The 21,455-nt window shown below is 41.0% G+C and overlaps 2 protein-coding genes across 2 annotated transcripts in view; one reads left to right on the top strand and one right to left on the bottom strand.

The window, feature by feature from the left end:
• Positions 1-21,455, bottom strand: part of LOC128703681 (uncharacterized) — a 78,389-nt gene that overhangs the window by 9,087 nt on the left and 47,847 nt on the right. Inside the window, exon 3 of the mRNA XM_070101343.1 lies at positions 16,641-16,813. Coding sequence (XP_069957444.1) covers positions 16,641-16,813 — 173 coding nt within the window. The remainder of the gene's footprint in view (positions 1-16,640; positions 16,814-21,455) is intronic.
• LOC138854955 (uncharacterized) lies at positions 6,511-16,271 on the top strand. Its single transcript, XM_070101110.1, has 3 exons — positions 6,511-6,984; positions 7,022-8,406; positions 16,263-16,271. Exons 2-3 carry the CDS (start codon positions 7,276-7,278, stop codon positions 16,269-16,271), a joined length of 1,140 nt encoding a protein of 379 aa, XP_069957211.1. The 5' UTR covers positions 6,511-6,984; positions 7,022-7,275.

Below are 21,455 nucleotides of genomic sequence, written 5' to 3'. Positions count from 1 at the left end.
CACGCACATGCATATATATATATATACATACATCTGGGTTTTTCTCCTTTTTCTAAATAGCTCTTGTTCTTTTTTATTTCTTCTATTGTCCATGGGGAAGTTTAAAAGAATCTTTCCTCCGTAAGCCATGCGTGTCGTATGAGGCGACTAAAATGCCGGGAGCAATGGGCTAGTAACCCCTTCTCCTGTATACAATTACTAAAAAAGAGAGAAGAAGAAAAACTTTATAAAACTGGGTTGCTTAAATGTGCGTGGATGTAGTGCGGATGACAAGAAACAGATGATTGCTGATGTTATGAATGAAAAGAAGTTGGATGTCCTGGCCCTAAGCGAAACAAAGCTGAAGGGGGTAGGAGAGTTTCAGTGGGGGGAAATAAATGGGATTAAATCTGGAGTATCTGAGAGAGTTAGAGCATAGGAAGGGGTAGCAGTAATGTTAAATGATCAGTTATGGAAGGAGAAAAGAGAATATGAATGTGTAAATTCAAGAATTATGTGGATTAAAGTAAAGGTTGGATGCGAGAAGTGGGTCATAATAAGCGTGTATGCACCTGGAGAAGAGAGGAATGCAGAGGAGAGAGAGAGATTTTGGGAGATGTTAAGTGAATGTATAGGAGCCTTTGAACCAAGTGAGAGAGTAATTGTGGTAGGGGACCTGAATGCTAAAGTAGGAGAAACTTTTAGAGAGGGTGTGGTAGGTAAGTTTGGGGTGCCAGGTGTAAATGATAATGGGAGCCCTTTGATTGAACTTTGTATAGAAAGGGGTTTAGTTATAGGTAATACATATTTTAAGAAAAAGAGGATAAATAAGTATAAAAGATATGATGTAGGGCGAAATGACAGTAGTTTGTTGGATTATGTATTGGTAGATAAAAGACTGTTGAGTAGACTTCAGGATGTACATGTTTATAGAGGGGCCACAGATATATCAGATCACTTTCTAGTTGTAGCTACACTGAGAGTAAAAGGTAGATGGGATACAAGGAGAATAGAAGCATCAGGGAAGAGAGAGGTGAAGGTTTATAAACTAAAAGAGGAGGCAGTTAGGGTAAGATATAAACAGCTATTGGAGGATAGATGGGCAAATGAGAGCATAGGCAATGGGGTCGAAGAGGTATGGGGTAGGTTTAAAAATGTAGTGTTAGAGTGTTCAGCAGAAGTTTGTGGTTACAGGAAAGTGGGTGCAGGAGGGAAGAGGAGCGATTGGTGGAATGATGATGTAAAGAGAGTAGTAAGGGAGAAAAAGTTAGCATATGAGAAGTTTTTACAAAGTAGAAGTGATGCAAGGAGGGAAGAGTATATGGAGAAAAAGAGAGAAGTTAAGAGAGTGGTGAAGCAATGTAAAAAGAGAGCAAATGAGAGAGTGGGTGAGATGTTATCAACAAATTTTGTTGAAAATAAGAAAAAGTTTTGGAGTGAGATTAACAAGTTAAGAAAGCCTAGAGAACAAATGGATTTGTCAGTTAAAAATAGGAGAGGAGAGTTATTAAATGGAGAGTTAGAGGTATTGGGAAGATGGAAGGAATATTTTGAGGAATTGTTAAATGTTGATGAAGATAGGGAAGCTGTGATTTCGTGTTTACCTGGAGTTTACCTGGAGAGAGTTTCGGGGGTCAACGCCCCCGCGGCCCGGTCTGTGACCAGGCCTCCTGGTGGATCAGCGCCTGATCAACCAGGCTGTTGCTGCTGGCTGCACGCAAACCAACGTACGAGCCACAGCCCGGCTGATCAGGAACTGCCTTTAGGTGCTTGTCCAGTGCCAGCTTGAAGACTGCCAGGGGTCTGTTGGTAATCCCCCTTATGTGTGCTGGGAGGCAGTTGAACAGTCTCGGTCCCCTGACACTTATTGTATGGTCTCTTAACGTGCTAGTGACACCCCTGCTTTTCATTGGGGGGATGGTGCATCGTCTGCCAAGTCTTTTGCTTTCGTAGTGAGTGATTTTCGTGTGCAAGTTCGGTACTAGTCCCTCTAGGATTTTCCAGGTGTATATAATCATGTATCTCTCCCTCATGCGTTCCAGGGAATACAGGTTTAGAAACCTCAAGCGCTCCCAGTAATTGAGGTGTTTTATCTCCGTTATGCGCGCCGTGAAAGTTCTCTGTACATTTTCTAGGTCGGCAATTTCACCTGCCTTGAAAGGTGCTGTTAGAGTGCAGCAATATTCCAGCCTAGATAGAACAAGTGACCTGAAGAGTGTCATCATGGGCTTGGCCTCCCTAGTTTTGAAGGTTCTCATTATCCATCCTGTCATTTTTCTAGCAGATGCGATTGATACAATGTTATGGTCCTTGAAGGCGAGATCCTCCGACATAATCACTCCCAGGTCTTTGACGTTGGTGTTTCGCTCTATTTTGTGGCCAGAATTTGTTTTGTACTCTGATGAAGATTTAATTTCCTCATGTTTACCATATCTGAGTAATTGAAATTTCTCATCGTGTATAGGGCAAGGAGGAATAACATCTTGTAGGAGTGAGGAAGAGCCAGTTGTGAGTGTGGGGGAAGTTCGTGAGGCAGTAGGTAAAATGAAAGGGGGTAAGGCAGCCGGGATTGATGGGATAAAGATAGAAATGTTAAAAGCAGGTGGGGATATAGTTTTGGAGTGGTTGGTGCAATTATTTAATAAATGTATGGAAGAGGGTAAGGTACCTAGGGATTGGCAGAGAGCATGCATAGTTCCTTTGTATAAAGGCAAAGGGGATAAAAGAGAGTGCAAAAATTATAGGGGGATAAGTCTGTTGAGTGTACCTGGTAAAGTGTATGGTAGAGTTATAATTGAAAGAATTAAGAGTAAGACGGAGAATAGGATAGCAGATGAACAAGGAGGCTTTAGGAAAGGTAGGGGGTGTGTGGACCAGGTGTTTACAGTGAAACATATAAGTGAACAGTATTTAGATAAGGCTAAAGAGGTCTTTGTGGCATTTATGGATTTGGAAAAGGCGTATGACAGGGTGGATAGGGGGGCAATGTGGCAGATGTTGCAAGTGTATGGTGTAGGAGGTAGGTTACTGAAAGCAGTGAAGAGTTTTTACGAGGATAGTGAGGCTCAAGTTAGAGTATGTAGGAAAGAGGGAAATTTTTTCCCAGTAAAAGTAGGCCTTAGACAAGGATGTGTGATGTCACCGTGGTTGTTTAATATATTTATAGATGGGGTTGTAAGAGAAGTAAATGCGAGGGTCTTGGCAAGAGGCGTGGAGTTAAAAGATAAAGAATCACACACAAAGTGGGAGTTGTCACAGCTGCTCTTTGCTGATGACACTGTGCTCTTGGGAGATTCTGAAGAGAAGTTGCAGAGATTGGTGGATGAATTTGGTAGGGTGTGCAAAAGAAGAAAATTAAAGGTGAATACAGGAAAGAGTAAGGTTATGAGGATAACAAAAAGATTAGGTGATGAAAGATTGAATATCAGATTGGAGGGAGAGAGTATGGAGGAGGTGAACGTATTCAGATATTTGGGAGTGGACGTGTCAGCGGATGGGTCTATGAAAGATGAGGTGAATCATAGAATTGATGAGGGAAAAAGAGTGAGTGGTGCACTTAGGAGTCTGTGGAGACAAAGAACTTTGTCCTTGGAGGCAAAGAGGGGAATGTATGAGAGTATAGTTTTACCAACGCTCTTATATGGGTGTGAAGCGTGGGTGATGAATGTTGCAGCGAGGAGAAGGCTGGAGGCAGTGGAGATGTCATGTCTGAGGGCAATGTGTGGTGTGAATATAATGCAGAGAATTCGTAGTTTGGAAGTTAGGAGGAGGTGCGGGATTACCAAAACTGTTGTCCAGAGGGCTGAGGAAGGGTTGTTGAGGTGGTTCGGACATGTAGAGAGAATGGAGCGAAACAGAATGACTTCAAGAGTGTATCAGTCTGTAGTGGAAGGAAGGCGGGGTAGGGGTCGGCCTAGGAAGGGTTGGAGGGAGGGGGTAAAGGAGGTTTTGTGTGCGAGGGGCTTGGACTTCCAGCAGGCATGCGTGAGCGTGTTTGATAGGAGTGAATGGAGACAAATGGTTTTTAATACTTGACGTGCTGTTGGAGTGTGAGCAAAGTAACATTTATGAAGGGATTCAGGGAAACCGGCAGGCCGGACTTGAGTCCTGGAGATGGGAAGAACAGTGCCTGCACTCTGAAGGAGGGGTGTTCATGTTGCAGTTTAAAAACTGTAGTGTAAAGCACCCTTCTGGCAAGACAGTGATGGAGTGAATGATGGTGAAAGTTTTTCTTTTTCGGGCCACCCTGCCTTGGTGGGAATCGGCCGGTGTGATAATAAAAAAAAAAAATATATATATATATATATATATATATATATATATATATATATATATATATATATATATATATATAAAATATATATATATGTATATAAAATATATATATACATAAAAATATATATATATATATATATATATATATAAAATATATATATATATATATATATATATATATATATATATATATATATAAAATATATATATATATATATATATATATATAAAATATATATATATATATATATAAAATATATATATATATATATAAAATATATATATATATAAATATATATATATATATAATGTATATAAATATATATATATATATATATATATATATATATATATATATATATATATATATATATATATATAAACATCCACACACACACACACACACACACACACACACACAATATTTACCTTGAGATTACCAAGATGTTTCGGGGATCAACGCCCCCTACGGCCCGGTCTGAGACCAGGGCTCGTGGTGGATCAGGGTCTGGAGATTATTGCAAAATAGTTTGAGAATGTAATACCCCTATATGAAATGAGGATATTATGAAGTGCTGACCCAGGAACTGAGTCTGCCGGCTTGTTGCTCTCAGCATCCACACGTCCACGAACTCAGCGACAAACGGTGCCTTTGTGTCTCTCAGAAATGCAGAGCAAAGTTATATACGACGAATGATGGGTTGAGGAGAATCAAATTTTTGGGAAGCATACGATACAATATGTATAACTCTCCACTAACAGCAGTAATAAAATCACCTCTTTATGTGAATAAAGAGAAAGCAATACTTCTGAATAATAAAGATACTCAAACATAGCATGTGTGTCTGTGTACGAATGGTATATAATACCGACAAGATGAGAGTAAGACACATGTGCAACATCTGGGTATCTTTATTGTAGACGTTTCGCCATCCAGTGGCTTTATCAATACAAATTCCAGGACATAACTTGAAGACAGTAGAACTATGTACAGAAGATGAGGTAATCAGTCCCTCAACCTAGGAGTAGGTGCGAACAGCACCATAGTCGTGGAGATTCTGAAGCAGAAGAAAGAATCCTGGCGCTTATATAGTAACGTCAGGTGAAGCAGACGAGGGCAAATTCATTGGTGGGCGGGATTCCCCGGTGGAAGTAGGTCCTTCCCAAAGAGATGGGTTAGTTGTTGTAGTAGTAGTTGTCGAAGTTGTGAAGGTTATGTATATGTCCTCAGAATTAAGATTCCATGATGTTGCAGTGTCTGACAAGTTGTGTACGAATGGTATATAATACCGACAAGATGAGAGTAAGACACATGTGCAACATCTGGGTATCTTTATTGTAGACGTTTCGCCATCCAGTGGCTTTATCAATACAAATTCCATGTTGCAACCCCTGAATGGGTTACAATGATTATTATGTATATATGTAATGTATATTATCTTTTCATTTAATTTTATATTGCTTATATTTGCGATAATAGCTAAATCGTAAATGTATGACTTTATATTATTATTTGACTGTTATATTGTTATTTAGATTATGTTGTTAGGATGTATATAAAATGTGCTCAGTTAGGCTTGATTGTCAAACTACTGTAATTATCGCTTGTCGCTTGTTATACTGCCGGCTTCTGAGCTGCAGTTGTCCACGTAGCTATCACGTGATCGAGGGGGGGTGTCCTCACCTCTCGTAAGGTAGTCAGTCTGCTGTAGACTCGCTTGCTGGTTGGACAGCTTGTCTGTCTGACAGTCTGCTGGAGACTCGCTTGCTGGTTGGACAGCTTGTCTGTCTGACAGTCTGCTGGAGACTCGCTTGGTGGTTGGACAGATTGTCTGTCTCATTATTCTTGTTAGTTCTGTAGAACTTTGTTCTCAGAACATTGTAAAGACTTAGTGATTTTCGACGTTGTACTGAGGTTGTGTGTCACTTAGACACTCTGAACATCTCAGGTCCTTAGCTATAGCTTCTGACCTAATTTTGTACTGGTTCCTGTGTATTGTCACAGTCGTGTTTTACCTATGCTGAACGAAGATTCAGTATTATGGGAGTTTTGTAACTTTTGTGGAGGATCTGCTGATGGTCCCTACTTAGTGTCGTTATATTATTTCCCAGTTCCTGATTCTGTGTCGCAGTCGCTTGATATTGCATTGCTATTGGGCTTAGCATTCTTTGTTGTTCAAGCAGACTGTTCGGGTTGCCAGTCGGTCAAGAAGTTAGTCTATTTGAGGACTTTGTCAGTCACTTGTTTAAGTCTTATTCGAGTCTTGAGACATAGCTAACTACTTAAGAGCACTTACACGCATACACATATTTGTACATATTTGTAATATCTTATTAAATGTTAATGTACCTGACGGTACTTAAGAATTATAAATGTGATACGTGCTTTCAGCACAATAATATTGAACTCGAGAGATTGATTTTATTTTGATTGCTGTGAATTAATTTAATTTGATAATATACCTCTAGTCAACTTACTACTTAATAAATTTATTAAATTTTAATTTCTCTAGTTAGTAGCCTACCAGTTGTAATCGTAAAGCACTATTGAACCATACTGAATTTTAATGGATAATTGGACAAGGATACTGACTACTTGTTACGAAAACCCAGTAACAGGCTGGATGCTAGAAGGGCAGTCCTTTCTAGTATTCACTGGAGATCTCTAAGCTTTTAGAATCGCGTTTTTTGTAACAAATGGGGGCCTGTCCGGGAGGCTCTTGATCCAAGGTGTTGGAGAAACTGTCCGGGAGGCTCTTGATCCAAGGTGTTGGAGAAATTGTCCAGTTTGACATACTAGTACTTCTATGGTCAAACACTTTGAGTACTTTCCTAATCTGAAGACTTTGAGTTTAGTCTTGTACAACATACCAGGTGGATGTATGTACCTGACTGAGTCTCTTGATCCAAGGAGATGGAAATACTGTTTATGAGCTCTAGCTCTAAGACAACCAACGCTAAAATTCCTATTAGGATTATAGTTTCCCATAATCACTCTCTCGTAGTACATTTATTTTTGTGATGTATGCTAAAGTGAAACAGTTAATTGATACTCTGACTTTGTCTGAGTTAAGTACATTAAAACTTCAGACGTGTTGGCAAGTAGCCAAGTATCTCGGTGTGACGTATAACAGGAATTACACCGCTGAAACTGTCAGAGCATTAATTAAAGATATATTGTTTCCTGCTCATACAGAGATGTCTGATTATGATTCAGATTCAGAAAGCCTAGTGTCACAATTAGGAAGTATGGCTCTATTTGAAGTTGAAGAAAGAGCAACTAGAGCAGAAGTGAGCCTAGTGTCTGAGCCTAGTGTAGCTCAGTTCTCGCTCACGCCTTCCTTCACTGACACTATAGTACAGAGTATAGCTGGTAGTATGACACAGCCTAATACTAGTACAGTGTATACTACACCTGTATTTACTTATCCTAGACCAGATCTAGACTCTCTAGAGACGGCTGGACCAAGTGTCCGACCTAAGGACCGTCCAGACCATGTTAATTTCCCTACTCCTCCATTACCCACTGGTCCTATCTCTCAGGAACAGTTTGAGAGGTTGGAACGCCTCATTATGTTGCAGACTGCACAAATAGAGGCACAGAGGAAATTGAACGAAGAAGATTTCCAAAGAGAAAATGTTCGTCTGTTAAGACAACAGACTGATATATCACAGGACCCATTTAATGTGCAGAAAGCTGCATCTATGGTTCCTAAGTTTTTTGAAAGTGACTTAGACACATATTTTGATGTGTTTGAGAACCAAGCTCGTGCTATGAACTGGCCACGTAAGCACTGGGCAACATTGCTTCATACTGCATTGACAGGAAGAGCTCAAACTTGTACATCTGCTTTACCATTTGCTAAGTACATTAGTTATGACGCTGTCAAACAAACTATTCTAGAGACATATAACTTGTTACCTGTAAGTTATCAAAGAGCATTTCGTACGTTACAACGACGACAAGATCAAACTTGTGTAGAGTTTGCTCGTGAGAAAAAAGTTGCTTTTGAGAGATGGACTAGAGCTGCTAAATGTACCAACTACGACAGCCTAGTTCAGTTATTACACGAAGAGTTTAATAACTGTATGTCTGCGGACATACAAGAATATCTGATCGATCATACTACCTCAGATATTCTGGAAACTGCAGCATTAGCAGACAATTACGAAATTTCTCACAAACTTGTACGTACTAAAACACTCAGAAACACGGTAACTAAAAATTGTCCTAGAAGTTGGCAACCTAAATCAGCTGCTCATTGCCGGCCTGATGTACCTGTTACTGTAACTTCTTGTACCTTTACCAGGAAAACTCACAATCCTGAATCTGTCTCTGTGGCTAGACAGAAATCTGGTATCGAGAAGAAGAAAGTTAAATGTACCTATTGTAACAGAAAAGGACATACTAGAGAGTATTGCTATAAGTTAGAAAGAGATACGAGAAACAGTCGTGCGGCTGGCGCCCCCACTCAAGTCGTATCCTCTTCCGAGCAAAAAAGGCACCAAAATCCTAGCAATACCTCTGAACCTACTGTTTTAGATAATGTTACTCAGGATAGATGACTAGCGTCAGAAAGTGTATCTGACGAAAAGATTCGTTCAGCGATGAGTCCTTACTTTTCGAGAGATAAAGTAGGATTTGACGAATCACATCTAACTGAGATAATTTCTTTCAGAGACACTGGCAGTTATCTCACGTTATTAAGAGAAGATGTACTGCCCATTACTGACGATACCTATTGCAAGATAGATGTATTGTTAGAAGCCTATGGAGGGGCTGTTATAAAAGTGCCTCTGCACAAAGTTTATATTGAAACAAGCTATTATACTGGTTATATTTCAGTGGGTATATCCAGTGGTGTATTTCCCATCAGGTCAGTGGACTTGTTGATAGGGAACGATATCCTTCATGCTGGTATATGTAAAGAACCACTTGTGATTGATAATAACACTGATGATAATTATGCCATTGAAGCTTGTAGAGAGAAACCTATTTTATTTCCTCTCAGCGCAATTACTAGAGCTATGGCAAAGATTCAACAGCCATCCTTGTCTCCTGTTGAGTTAGTTGATGACAATGATTTGGGGTTGAATATGTTTAGTGACGCTCTGCGCCCAGGATCATTAACACTGACTCCCCCCGGTCATCAACCTAGTCAGGACACAACTGACGTTAAATTTCTAACTCATGATGATTTAATCAAGGATCAGTTTGTTGATCAGTCACTGGAAAGACTGAGAGACATAGCAGTTACTGAGAGTGAAGCAAAGGATCTCGATAATTGTTACTATTATAGTAACGGTGTACTGATGGAGAAAAATACATGTAAGTTGTCAGCTGATAGTGTTTCCATCACAGTCAAGCATTCCGTAGTGTTACCAGTTACATTTCGTGAACAAGCCATTGATTTTGCTCACAATAGTCCCATAGGAGGACATTTGGGTGTCAAGAAGACACTCGGTAAACTGGCAAAACATTTTACTTGGCCAAAGATGAAGGAAACAGTAGCTGATCATGTGCGACGTTGCTACGTGTGTCAAGTGACAGGCAAGCCAGCGCACACACCTCCACCTGCGCCTCTCATTCCTATCACCGTGCATGGTGAACCATTCTCACGTCTTATTATTGATTGTGTTGGTCCTTTGCCTAGAACCAAACTAGGAAACCAATACTTATTTACTATTATGGACGCTGCAACACGCTATCCCGAAGCTATTCCTATGAGAAAAATTAATGCTCGTGCTATTGTGAGAGCACTGATGAAATTTTTCTCCCAGGTTGGATTGCCACGAGAGATACAATCAGATCAGGGATCTAACTTCACTTCTAAGATCTTTCGAGAAGCATTATCCCACCTAGGAATAAAGTCTGTACTTTCAACCAGTTATCATCCACAGTCACAAGGTGCTCTAGAGAGATTTCATCAGACACTGAAGTCTATGATGAGAGCTTATTGTGAACATTTTTCTAGAGACTGGGATGAGGGTATACCTTTTCTTCTGTTCGCTATGAGAGAAAGTGAACAAGAAAGTCTCGGATTTAGTCCGTTTGAAATAATATTCGGACACCAAGTGCGTGGTCCTCTCGCAGTGTTAAAAGACGTGTGGACAGGAAAATCAAATCCATCATTGAGTATTTCACCTTCATTAATGCAGCAACATTTGACAGCCGCTAGAGAGCTAGCTTCGAAAAACCTAGTTTCAGCCCAAGCTAGAATGAAGCAACATTATGACAAGCGTGCTGTCTCTCGTTCTTTTAAAGCAGGAGATAAGGTGATGGCTCGGAAATTAGTACCAGGTCATGCTCTACAAGCCAGGTATGATGGTCCCCTGGAAGTAGTGAAAAAGCTTAGCGACGTAAATTATTTGGTACGTACGCCTGGGAAAAAGAAATCTAATCATGTGTACCATGTTAACCAGCTCAAGGCATACTACGCTAGTCCTCTACCTACTACTTCTATTCTTCCTAGGACAGAGGAAGAAAACGTCAGTCTACCTGACATCTCTAGAGGTATAGAGGTGCGTTTAGAAAATTCTGTGACTCTACAGTCACTAGACGATTTTCTTAGTAACCTTGGGATTGATAAAGCTGGTGATGTTAAAAACATGATTTTGCATTTCCCTGAATTGTTCGGTGATGTTCCTAAACGTTGTACTCTGGGTGTACATGACGTTGATGTACAGGGAGCATCACCCATTAAGCAATCACCATATAGGATGAGTCCAACAAAGCATAAAACATTGAGAGAAGAGGTTGATTTTCTGTTATCTCACGGACTTATTGAGCGCAGTAAAAGTCCATGGGCATCTCCCTGTATTTTAGTGCCTAAACCTGACGGTAGTTTCAGGATGTGCACTGATTACAGGAAAGTGAACTCTGTCACCTTGCCTGATGGTTATCCTCTACCTCGCATTGACGACCTTATTGACCGTGTGTCAGGAGCCCAGTTTGTCAGCCGTTTAGATCTCTTACGAGGCTATTATCAAGTCCCGCTTACTGAACGTGCTCAAGAAATATCTGCTTTTACTGTTCAAGATGGATTGTTTAACTACCTCGTCACCCCCTTCGGCTTATGTAACGCGGCTTCTTCATTCCAGCGTATAATGAACGAGTTGACCCACAACTTAGAAGGAGTAGAAGCCTATCTTGACGACTTAGTGGTGTACAGTGACGAGTGGGAACAGCACTTGACGCGTCTCAGAGCATTGTTTGAGACTGGCGCACTACAACTTCACTGTCAACTTAGCTAAATGTAGTTTTGGTCAAGCCAAGATTACCTATCTAGGCTTTTGTATCGGCCAAGGTGAGGTTGTTCCTATTGAGGCTAAGGTTCGTGCAATTTCTGAATTTCCAGTGCCACAGGATAGGAAAGGAGTACAGAGATTCCTGGGTATGGCAGGATATTATCGCAGGTTCTGTCCAAACTTTTCTCAGATTGCAGCTCCTCTCACTGAGCTTACTAGTAGCAAAGTTCAGTTCACCTGGACTAGAGATTGTTCAGACTCGTTCAAAAGGTTGAAGCGCTTGCTATCCTCTGCTCCTGTGTTGAAAAGTCCTAATTTCAATCTTCCCTTCTTTTTACATATAGATGCGAGTGGTTATGCTGTGGGTGCTGTGCTACTCCAACAGTCAACATCCACTGATATTCTCCATCCTATATGTTACTATTCATCTAAGCTTAAACGACACCAGAAAAATTATGCCACTATTGAGAAAGAGGCTCTAGCTCTTGTGGTGTCCTTAGAACATTTTGACGTGTATTTGGGCACTTCCCCATTTAAAATTAACGTTTTTTCAGACCACAATCCACTCACCTACATAAATACTATGAAGAGTAAAAATGCTAGGATCATGAGGTGGGCACTCAGAATCCAACCTTATTCTATTAGTATAAAACACATAAGTGGTCATTGTAATGTAATTGCTGACGCTCTGTCTCGTCCTTAATAATTATCAATTACATTAAATTAACGTAATTTTATGCCCAAATACGTTTTGTTACTTGCTATCTCAAATTCAGTAAAGTAACTTAATCCCTCCAGCCCATATTAACTATATACACTCATGTCATGTCTAATTATTATATTTATATATTCACAGTAATGTTGTGTGAGGAGGAGACAAGCTGAGTGTTGAGTGGGTAGTGTGGTGTGGGTGATGTACTGCGTGACGCAACACTGTCCTGCCGCAGACCCACCCCCTCACTACACACCTTAAGCTGTTTCATACTCAGATGTTCATACTGCCTCGCATTCCACAACCACTACTTAAGAGTGGAATGCAGTCTCCTCTACTATGATCGAGCCTCAATGTGCCCTCCTTGTCAGCGCTATCCTGTCTCTACACTGATGTATATAACCACGAGTATGAAGATATACGATACTGTGTACTGCCCTAGTACCTAGGGGCATATCCTAGTGACGGACGCTGTGAAATTGTAGAAGTGCTTGGCACAAGAGACTCGGATTAATATTTTATTGATATGAGTAACCAGAAATAATGTAATAGACATTCATGCAACTCCTAGTGCGACCCTCTGTCGTGTTGGGGGGGGGTGTTGCAACCCCTGAATGGGTTACAATGATTATTATGTATATATGTAATGTATATTATCTTTTCATTTAATTTTATATTGCTTATATTTGCGATAATAGCTAAATCGTAAATGTATGACTTTATATTATTATTTGACTGTTATATTGTTATTTAGATTATGTTGTTAGGATGTATATAAAATGTGCTCAGTTAGGCTTGATTGTCAAACTACTGTAATTATCGCTTGTCGCTCGTTATACTGCCGGCTTCTGAGCTGCAGTTGTCCACGTAGCTATCACGTGATCGAGGGGGGGGTGTCCTCACCTCTCGTAAGGTAGTCAGTCTGCTGTAGACTCGCTTGCTGGTTGGACAGCTTGTCTGTCTGACAGTCTGCTGGAGACTCGCTTGCTGGTTGGACAGCTTGTCTGTCTGACAGTCTGCTGGAGACTCGCTTGGTGGTTGGACAGATTGTCTGTCTCATTATTCTTGTTAGTTCTGTAGAACTTTGTTCTCAGAACATTGTAAAGACTTAGTGATTTTCGACGTTGTACTGAGGTTGTGTGTCACTTAGACACTCTGAACATCTCAGGTCCTTAGCTATAGCTTCTGACCTAATTTTGTACTGGTTCCTGTGTATTGTCACAGTCGTGTTTTACCTATGCTGAACGAAGATTCAGTATTATGGGAGTTTTGTAACTTTTGTGGAGGATCTGCTGATGGTCCCTACTTAGTGTCGTTATATTATTTCCCAGTTCCTGATTCTGTGTCGCAGTCGCTTGATATTGCATTGCTATTGGGCTTAGCATTCTTTGTTGTTCAAGCAGACTGTTCGGGTTGCCAGTCGGTCAAGAAGTTAGTCTATTTGAGGACTTTGTCAGTCACTTGTTTAAGTCTTATTCGAGTCTTGAGACATAGCTAACTACTTAAGAGCACTTACACGCATACACATATTTGTACATATTTGTAATATCTTATTAAATGTTAATGTACCTGACGGTACTTAAGAATTATAAATGTGATATGTGCTTTCAGCACAATAATATTGAACTCGAGAGATTGATTTTATTTTGATTGCTGTGAATTAATTTAATTTGATAATATACCTCTAGTCAACTTACTACTTAATAAATTTATTAAATTTTAATTTCTCTAGTTAGTAGCCTACCAGTTGTAATCCTAAAGCACTATTGAACCATACTGAATTTTAATGGATAATTGGACAAGGATACTGACTACTTGTTACGAAAACCCAGTAACAGGCTGGATGCTAGAAGGGCAGTCCTTTCTAGTATTCACTGGAGATCTCTAAGCTTTTAGAATCGCGTTTTTTGTAACATTCCAGGACATAACTTGAAGACAGTAGAACTATGTACAGAAGATGAGGTAATCAGTCCCTCAACCTAGGAGTAGGTGCGAACAGCACCATAGTCGTGGAGATTCTGAAGCAGAAGAAAGAATCCTGGCGCTTATATAGTAACGTCAGGTGAAGCAGACGAGGGCAAATTCACTGGTGGGCGGGATTCCCCGGTGGAAGTAGGTCCTTCCCAAAGAGATGGGTTAGTTGTTGTAGTAGTAGTTGTCGAAGTTGTGAAGGTTATGTATATGTCCTCAGAATTAAGATTCCATGATGTTGCAGTGTCTGACAAGTTGTGTACGAATGGTATATAATACCGACAAGATGAGAGTAAGACACATGTGCAACATCTGGGTATCTTTATTGTAGACGTTTCGCCATCCAGTAGCTTTATCAATACAAATTCCAGGACATAACTTGAAGACAGTAGAACTATGTACAGAAGATGAGGTAATCAGTCCCTCAACCTAGGAGTAGGTGCGAACAGCACCATAGTCTTTCTTCTGCTTCAGAATCTCCACGACTATGGTGCTGTTCGCACCTACTCCTAGGTTGAGGGACTGATTACCTCATCTTCTGTACATAGTTCTACTGTCTTCAAGTTATGTCCTGGAATTTGTATTGATAAAGCCACTGGATGGCGAAACGTCTACAATAAAGATACCCAGATGTTGCACATGTGTCTTACTCTCATCTTGTCGGTATTATATACCATTCGTACACAACTTGTCAGACACTGCAACATCATGGAATCTTAATTCTGAGGACATATACATAACCTTCACAACTTCGACAACTACTACTACAACAACTAACCCATCTCTTTGGGAAGGACCTACTTCCACCGGGGAATCCCGCCCACCAGTGAATTTGCCCTCGTCTGCTTCACCTGACGTTACTATATAAGCGCCAGGATTCTTTCTTCTGCTTCAGAATCTCCACGACTATGGTGCTGTTCGCACCTACTCCTAGGTTGAGGGACTGATTACCTCATCTTCTGTACATAGTTCTACTGTCTTCAAGTTATGTCCTGGAATTTGTATTGATAAAGCCACTGGATGGCGAAACGTCTACAATAAAGATACCCAGATGTTGCACATGTGTCTTACTCTCATCATGTGTGTGTCTCATCTAACTCCTTCCAGGTGTAAACTTTTGTATTAACATGCTGGTCAATATGACGTTAACACTCTGGATAAAGAACTGAGTTGGCAAGTTATTCCACCACTGTTGGTCTGTTTTAACACAAGGTTAAACTAACTTATAACTTAATACAAGAGTTAAACTTTTATGCTAGGGTTAAGCTTTAACTTAATACAAGGGTTAAGCTTTAACTTAATACAAGGGTTAAGCTTTAATTATAGATGCTGAAGAAATTAGGTGCTTTTACAGTCAGACATCAGCATATTGCTGTTTTAATAGGTTAGGTAAGGATGGAAATAAATGGTATAAAATACCGACAGAATGGAAATATAAACACAAATGCAGTATAATGTGATCCTTTATTGACTACGTTTCGCCCACACAGTGGGCTTTTTCAAGTCACAAACAGAACTACCTGGGGTGGAAGGAACGCGAGTATTTATAGTCTGGTTCAGAATGCTGAGGTCAGGTGAAGAATGCTGCATCTGATGATGTACCGAGTGGGGTTATAGAGTCTAAAAACTTGGGTAGCTTGGAAAGGAGATTGGATAAGTTTGTGAGCAGACCTTCTACAGTGTTCTTATGTGGGATAGCGATGAAGAAGTTTCTTGGCAAGTGGTTCAGCTATATCCGACAACTTCAACCAGAATAGTGGCTTCTATAACATAGCTGAACCACTTGCCAAGAAACTTCTTCATCGCTATCCCACATAAGAACACTGTAGAAGGTCTGCTCACAAACTTATCCAATCTCCTTTCCAAGCTACCCAAGTTTTTAGACTCTATAACCCCACTCGGTACATCATCAGATGCAGCATTCTTCACCTGACCTCAGCACTCTGAACCTGACTATAAATACTCGCGTTCCTTCCACCCCAGGTAGTTCTGTTTGTGACTTGAAAAAGCCCACTGTGTGGGCGAAACGTAGTCAATAAAGGATCACATAATACTGCATTTGTGTTTATATTTCCAGGTTAGGTAAGAGTCGTCAGGAAACAGAACAAGTGTGTACTGACGTGGGTCTAAGTCATGTGATGACCCGCAGCTGGAGCTTTTGGTCATCTGACCGAGGCCTTCCACTGGCTTACCCTTTAAAAATCATGGTTATAATTATAACCATTAAATATACTATTATTGTGTCCTTCCTTAAATATTAACATACTAAAAAAATAGGCTCAGAAATTTAAAATCTCAAAAATTTAAAATAGGCTCAAAAATTTAAAACAGGCTAATAAATATAAAACTGCTAAATAAATAATTTAATTATACTTAGATGGTTTAACAAAACGAATGTGAAAATGAGTTCAATATTGTGTCTGGCAGCGTATAACAAACTACAACGTCCACTAACTTTGATATACAGCTGTTGCCATGTGGAGGTGACGCTGGATAGGAGCAGATCACTTCCGTTGTTGGTGGTAACTATGTGGGTCATGTTGGTACCAGCTTCCACTGACATGTTGGCTACAGACACAGATGACAATCCATTCATGATTGAGAGGGAGTTCCGGAAGACGGGACATGCTGCAGGTGACACCCAATAATAATAATAATAATAATAATAATAATAATAATAATAATAATAATAATATGAAGGAAAATGGCCAAGTTCTTATTTAGGACAAAATGGACGTTTATTTTCGTTATTGCATGACCCACACTACATGTCTCTTTCACAGCTGATAGTGATAGTGACATCTCACCAGCCACTAACAGATACATAATACACACGAACTACTTGTGTTACCACACAAGACAATGCAAGATCTCTGTTGTAGGAACACAATACACATTTATATTAACACAACACAAACTAATTACTTTTAGTAGCACAGCACAACACAAACTTTAGTAAAACAGCACATCGAAAACTAATTATTGTAACATGCCACACAACAGTACTTGTAGTAACACATAACAGTACCTTGTAGTAACACACAACAGTACTTGTAGTAACACACAACAGTACTTGTAGTAACACACAACAGTACTTGTAGTAACACACAACAGTACTTGTAGTAACAGTACTTGTAGTAACACACAACAGTACCTTGTAGTAACACACAACAGTACTTGTAGTAACAACAGTACTTGTAGTAACACACAACAGTACTTGTAGTAACACACAACAGTACTTGTAGTAACACACAACAGTACTTGTAGTAACACACAACAGTACTTGTAGTAACACACAACAGTACTTGTAGTAACACACAACAGTACTTGTAGTAACACACAACACACTACTTGCAATAGCATATAACACAACACACACTAACCACTTGTAGCAGAATACAACACACACTAACTGCTCGTAGTAGCACGCAACACTATATAACAATCTATTTGCAGTAACATACAACACATCACATGCTAACTATATATGGCAACACAACTTATAAAACTCACTTTAGTATCCCACACACAGTCGAAGCACACATCAGAACACGCTCATCGCTGAAGTACACAGTACAATCCACTAAACTAGTGAAATATCACACGATACAGCATCTATCAACTACTTGCAGTAGCACGTAACACAGCATAATGCTACAGCTAATTGTATAGCAGCAAAGAACACACATTAAATTCATGCAGAAGCACATAACATATAATAACAGTTTGAAGTTACACTTTTCACAACACACTAAGTTCTTGACATTTAAACACCACACACTCGACCCTTGCAACCACAATTAGGTGAGTACACACACACACACACACACACACACACACACACATATGTATTGTGATGACTATCTCTCTCATGAAGGGTATGTACCAAGATCAACAGTAAACACGTGATGTCACAATTCGCAAAACAACCACAGTGGAAAAATAGTGAATCTCCAAGCGCTTTCGTGATTTTTCACAATTTTCACACAGACAGACAGACACACACACACACACAATCTTCCCAACAGGATATCAGATCCTGAGGAAAGATAGAAGGAGTAGAGGGGGAGGAGGGGTTGCACTGCTCATAAAACACCGATGGGGATTTGAGGAAATGGAAGGCATGGACATGATTGGAGAAAGAGACTACATTGTAGGTACAATTCAGTCCGGAAAACAAAGTAGTCATTGGAGTGATGTATAACCCACCACAGAACTGCAGGAGGCCAAGAGAGGAGTACAAAGAAAACAACAGGGTGATGGTGGACACACTGGCTGAGGTGGCAAGAAGAGCTCACTCGAGCAGAGCAAAGTTACTGGTAATGGGCGATTTCAACCACAGGGAGATCGACTGGGAAAACCTGGAGCCACATGGGGGTCCCGAAACATGGAGAGCCAAGATGATGGATGTGGTACTTGAAAACCTCATGCATCAACATGTCAGGGACACAACCAGAGAGAGAGGGGAGGATGAGCCAACAAGACTGGATCTTGTGTTCACCCTGAGCAGTTCAGACATTGAGGACATCACTTACGAGAGGCCCCTAGGAGCTAGCGATCATGTGGTTCTGAGTTTTGACTATATAGTAGAGTTACAAGTGGAGAAGGTAACAGGAACTGAAGGGGACAGGCCAAACTATAAAAGGGGGGACTACACAGGTATGAGAAACTTCCTGCAGGAGGTTCAGTGGGACAGAGAAAAGGTAGGAAAATCAGTAAACGAGATGATGGAATATGTGGCAACAAAGTGCAAGGAGGCAGAGGAAAGTTTTGTTCCCAAGGGAAACAGAAATAATAGGAAGACCAAAACGAGTCCTTGGTTTACCCGAAGGTGTAGGGAGGCAAAAACTAAGTGCAACAGAGAATGGAAAAGGTACAGGAGGCATAGGACCCAGGAAAACAAGGAGATTAGTAGAAGAGCCAGAAACGAGTATGCACAGATAAGGAGGGAGGCCCAGCGACAGTATGAAAACGACATAGCATCGAAAGTCAAATCTGACCCGAAACTGCTGTATAGCCACATTAGGAGGAAGACAACAGTCAAGGACCAGGTGATAAGGCTGAGGAAAGAAGGTAGTGAACTCACAAGAAACGATCAAGAGGTATGTGTGGAGCTCAACACGAGATTTAAGGAAGTATTTACAGTAGAGACAGGAAGGACTCTGGGGGGACAGACCAGATGGGGACACCAGCAAGGAATACACCAACAAGTGTTGGACGACATACATACAGATGAGGAGGAGGTGAAGAAACTGCTAAGGGACATCGATACCTCAAAGGCAATGGGACCGAACAACATCTCCCCGTGGGTCCTTAGAGAGGGAGCAGATATGTTGTGCGTGCCACTTACCACAATCTTCAACACATCCCTGGAAACTGGGCAACTACCTGAGGTATGGAAGACGGCAAATGTAGTTCTCATTTTTAAAAAAGGAGACAGAAAAGAGGCACTAAACTATAGACCTGTGTCATTGACGTGTATAGTATGCAAAATTATGGAGAAGATTATCAGGAGGAGAGTGGTGGAGCACCTGGAACGGAACAGGAGTATAAATGCCAACCAGCACGGATTCACGGAAGGCAAATCCTGTGTCACAAACCTTCTGGAGTTTTATGATAAAATAACAGAAGACAAGAGAGAGAGGGGTGGGTTGATTGCATCTTCTTGGACTGCAAGAAGGCCTTTGACACAGTTCCTCACAAGAGATTAGTGCAGAAGCTAGAGCATCAGGCGCATATAACAGGAAGGGCACTGCAATGGATCAGAGAATACCTGACAGGGAGGCAACAACGAGTCATGGTACGTAATGATGTATCACAGTGGGCACCTGTGACGAGCGGGGTCCCACAGGGGTCGGTCCTAGGACCAGTGCTATTTTTGGTATATGTGAACGACATGACGGAAGGGTTAGACTCAGAAGTGTCCCTGTTTGCAGATGATGTGAAGTTAATGAGGAGAATTAAATCTGATGAGGACCAGGCAGGACTTCAAAGAGACCTGGACAGACTGGACACCTGGTCCAGCAAATGGCTTCTCGAATTTAATCCTGCCAAATGCAAAGTCATGAAGATAGGGGAAGGGCACAGAAGACCACAGACAGAGTATAGGCTAGGTGGCCAAAGACTGCAAACCTCACTCAAGGAGAAAGATCTTGGGGTGAGTATAACACCGAGCATGTCTCCGGAAGCACACATCAATCAGATAACTGCTGCAGCATATGGGCGCCTGGCAAACCTGAGAACAGCATTCCGATACCTTAGTAAGGAATCATTCAAGACACTGTACACCGTGTATGTCAGGCCCATACTGGAGTATACAGCACCTGTTTGGAACCCGCACTTGATAAAGCACGTCAAGAAACTAGAGAAAGTACAAAGGTTTGCGACAAGGTTAGTTCCAGAGCTAAGGGGAATGTCCTATGAAGAAAGATTAAGGGAAATCGGCCTGACGACACTGGAGGACAGGAGGGTCAGGGGAGACATGATAACGACATATAAAATACTGCGTGGAATAGACAAGGTGGACAAAGACAGGATGTTCCAGGGAGGGGACACAGAAACAAGAGGCCACAATTGGAAGTTGAAGACACAAATGAGTCAGAGAGATAGTAGGAAGTATTTCTTCAGTCATAGAGTTGTAAGGCAGTGGAATAGCCTAGAAAATGACGTAGTGGAGGCAGGAACCATACACAGTTTTAAGACGAGGTTTGATAAAGCTCATGGAGCGGGGAGAGAGAGGCCCTAGTAGCAACCGGTGAAGAGGCGGGGCCAGGAGCTAGGACTCGACCCCTGCAACCACAAATAGGTTAGTACAAATAGGTGAGTACACACAAACACACACACACACACACACACACACAGAAACAAAACTCACCAGAATAATAACAGATTTAATCTTTCCATCCGGATACCAAATCCTCAGGAAAGACAGAGGGAGGAGAGGGGGAGGAGGAGTTGCACTACTCATTAAAAACCAGTGGGATTTTGAGAAAATGGAAGGAATGGATGGCATGGGCGAAAGGGACTACTTAGTAGGAACAATCCAGTCTGAGGGACATAAGGTGATAATTGCAGTAATGTACAACCCACCCCAGAGCTGCATGACGCCAAGAGAAGAACACGATGAGGGCAACAGAGCAATGATCGACACACTAACCGAGGTGGCCAGGAGAGCACACATGGGGGGAGCAAAGTTACTAGTTATGGGTGATTTCAATCACAAGGAGATTGACTGGGAAAACCTGGAGCCCCATGGGGGTCCCGAAACATG

The sequence above is a fragment of the Cherax quadricarinatus genome, chromosome 76 (assembly GCF_038502225.1).
Source record: "Cherax quadricarinatus isolate ZL_2023a chromosome 76, ASM3850222v1, whole genome shotgun sequence".
Classification (NCBI taxonomy): Eukaryota; Metazoa; Arthropoda; class Malacostraca; order Decapoda; family Parastacidae; genus Cherax; species Cherax quadricarinatus.
Note: the sequence above shows the minus strand (reverse complement) of the source record. Positions and strands in the feature narration are given on the sequence as shown.

What these genes read in the sequence shown, in the direction of transcription:
- LOC138854955 (XM_070101110.1), top strand. Translation starts at nt 7,276, where the DNA reads ATGTATGCTAAAGTGAAACAGTTAATTGATACTCTGACTTTGTCTGAG.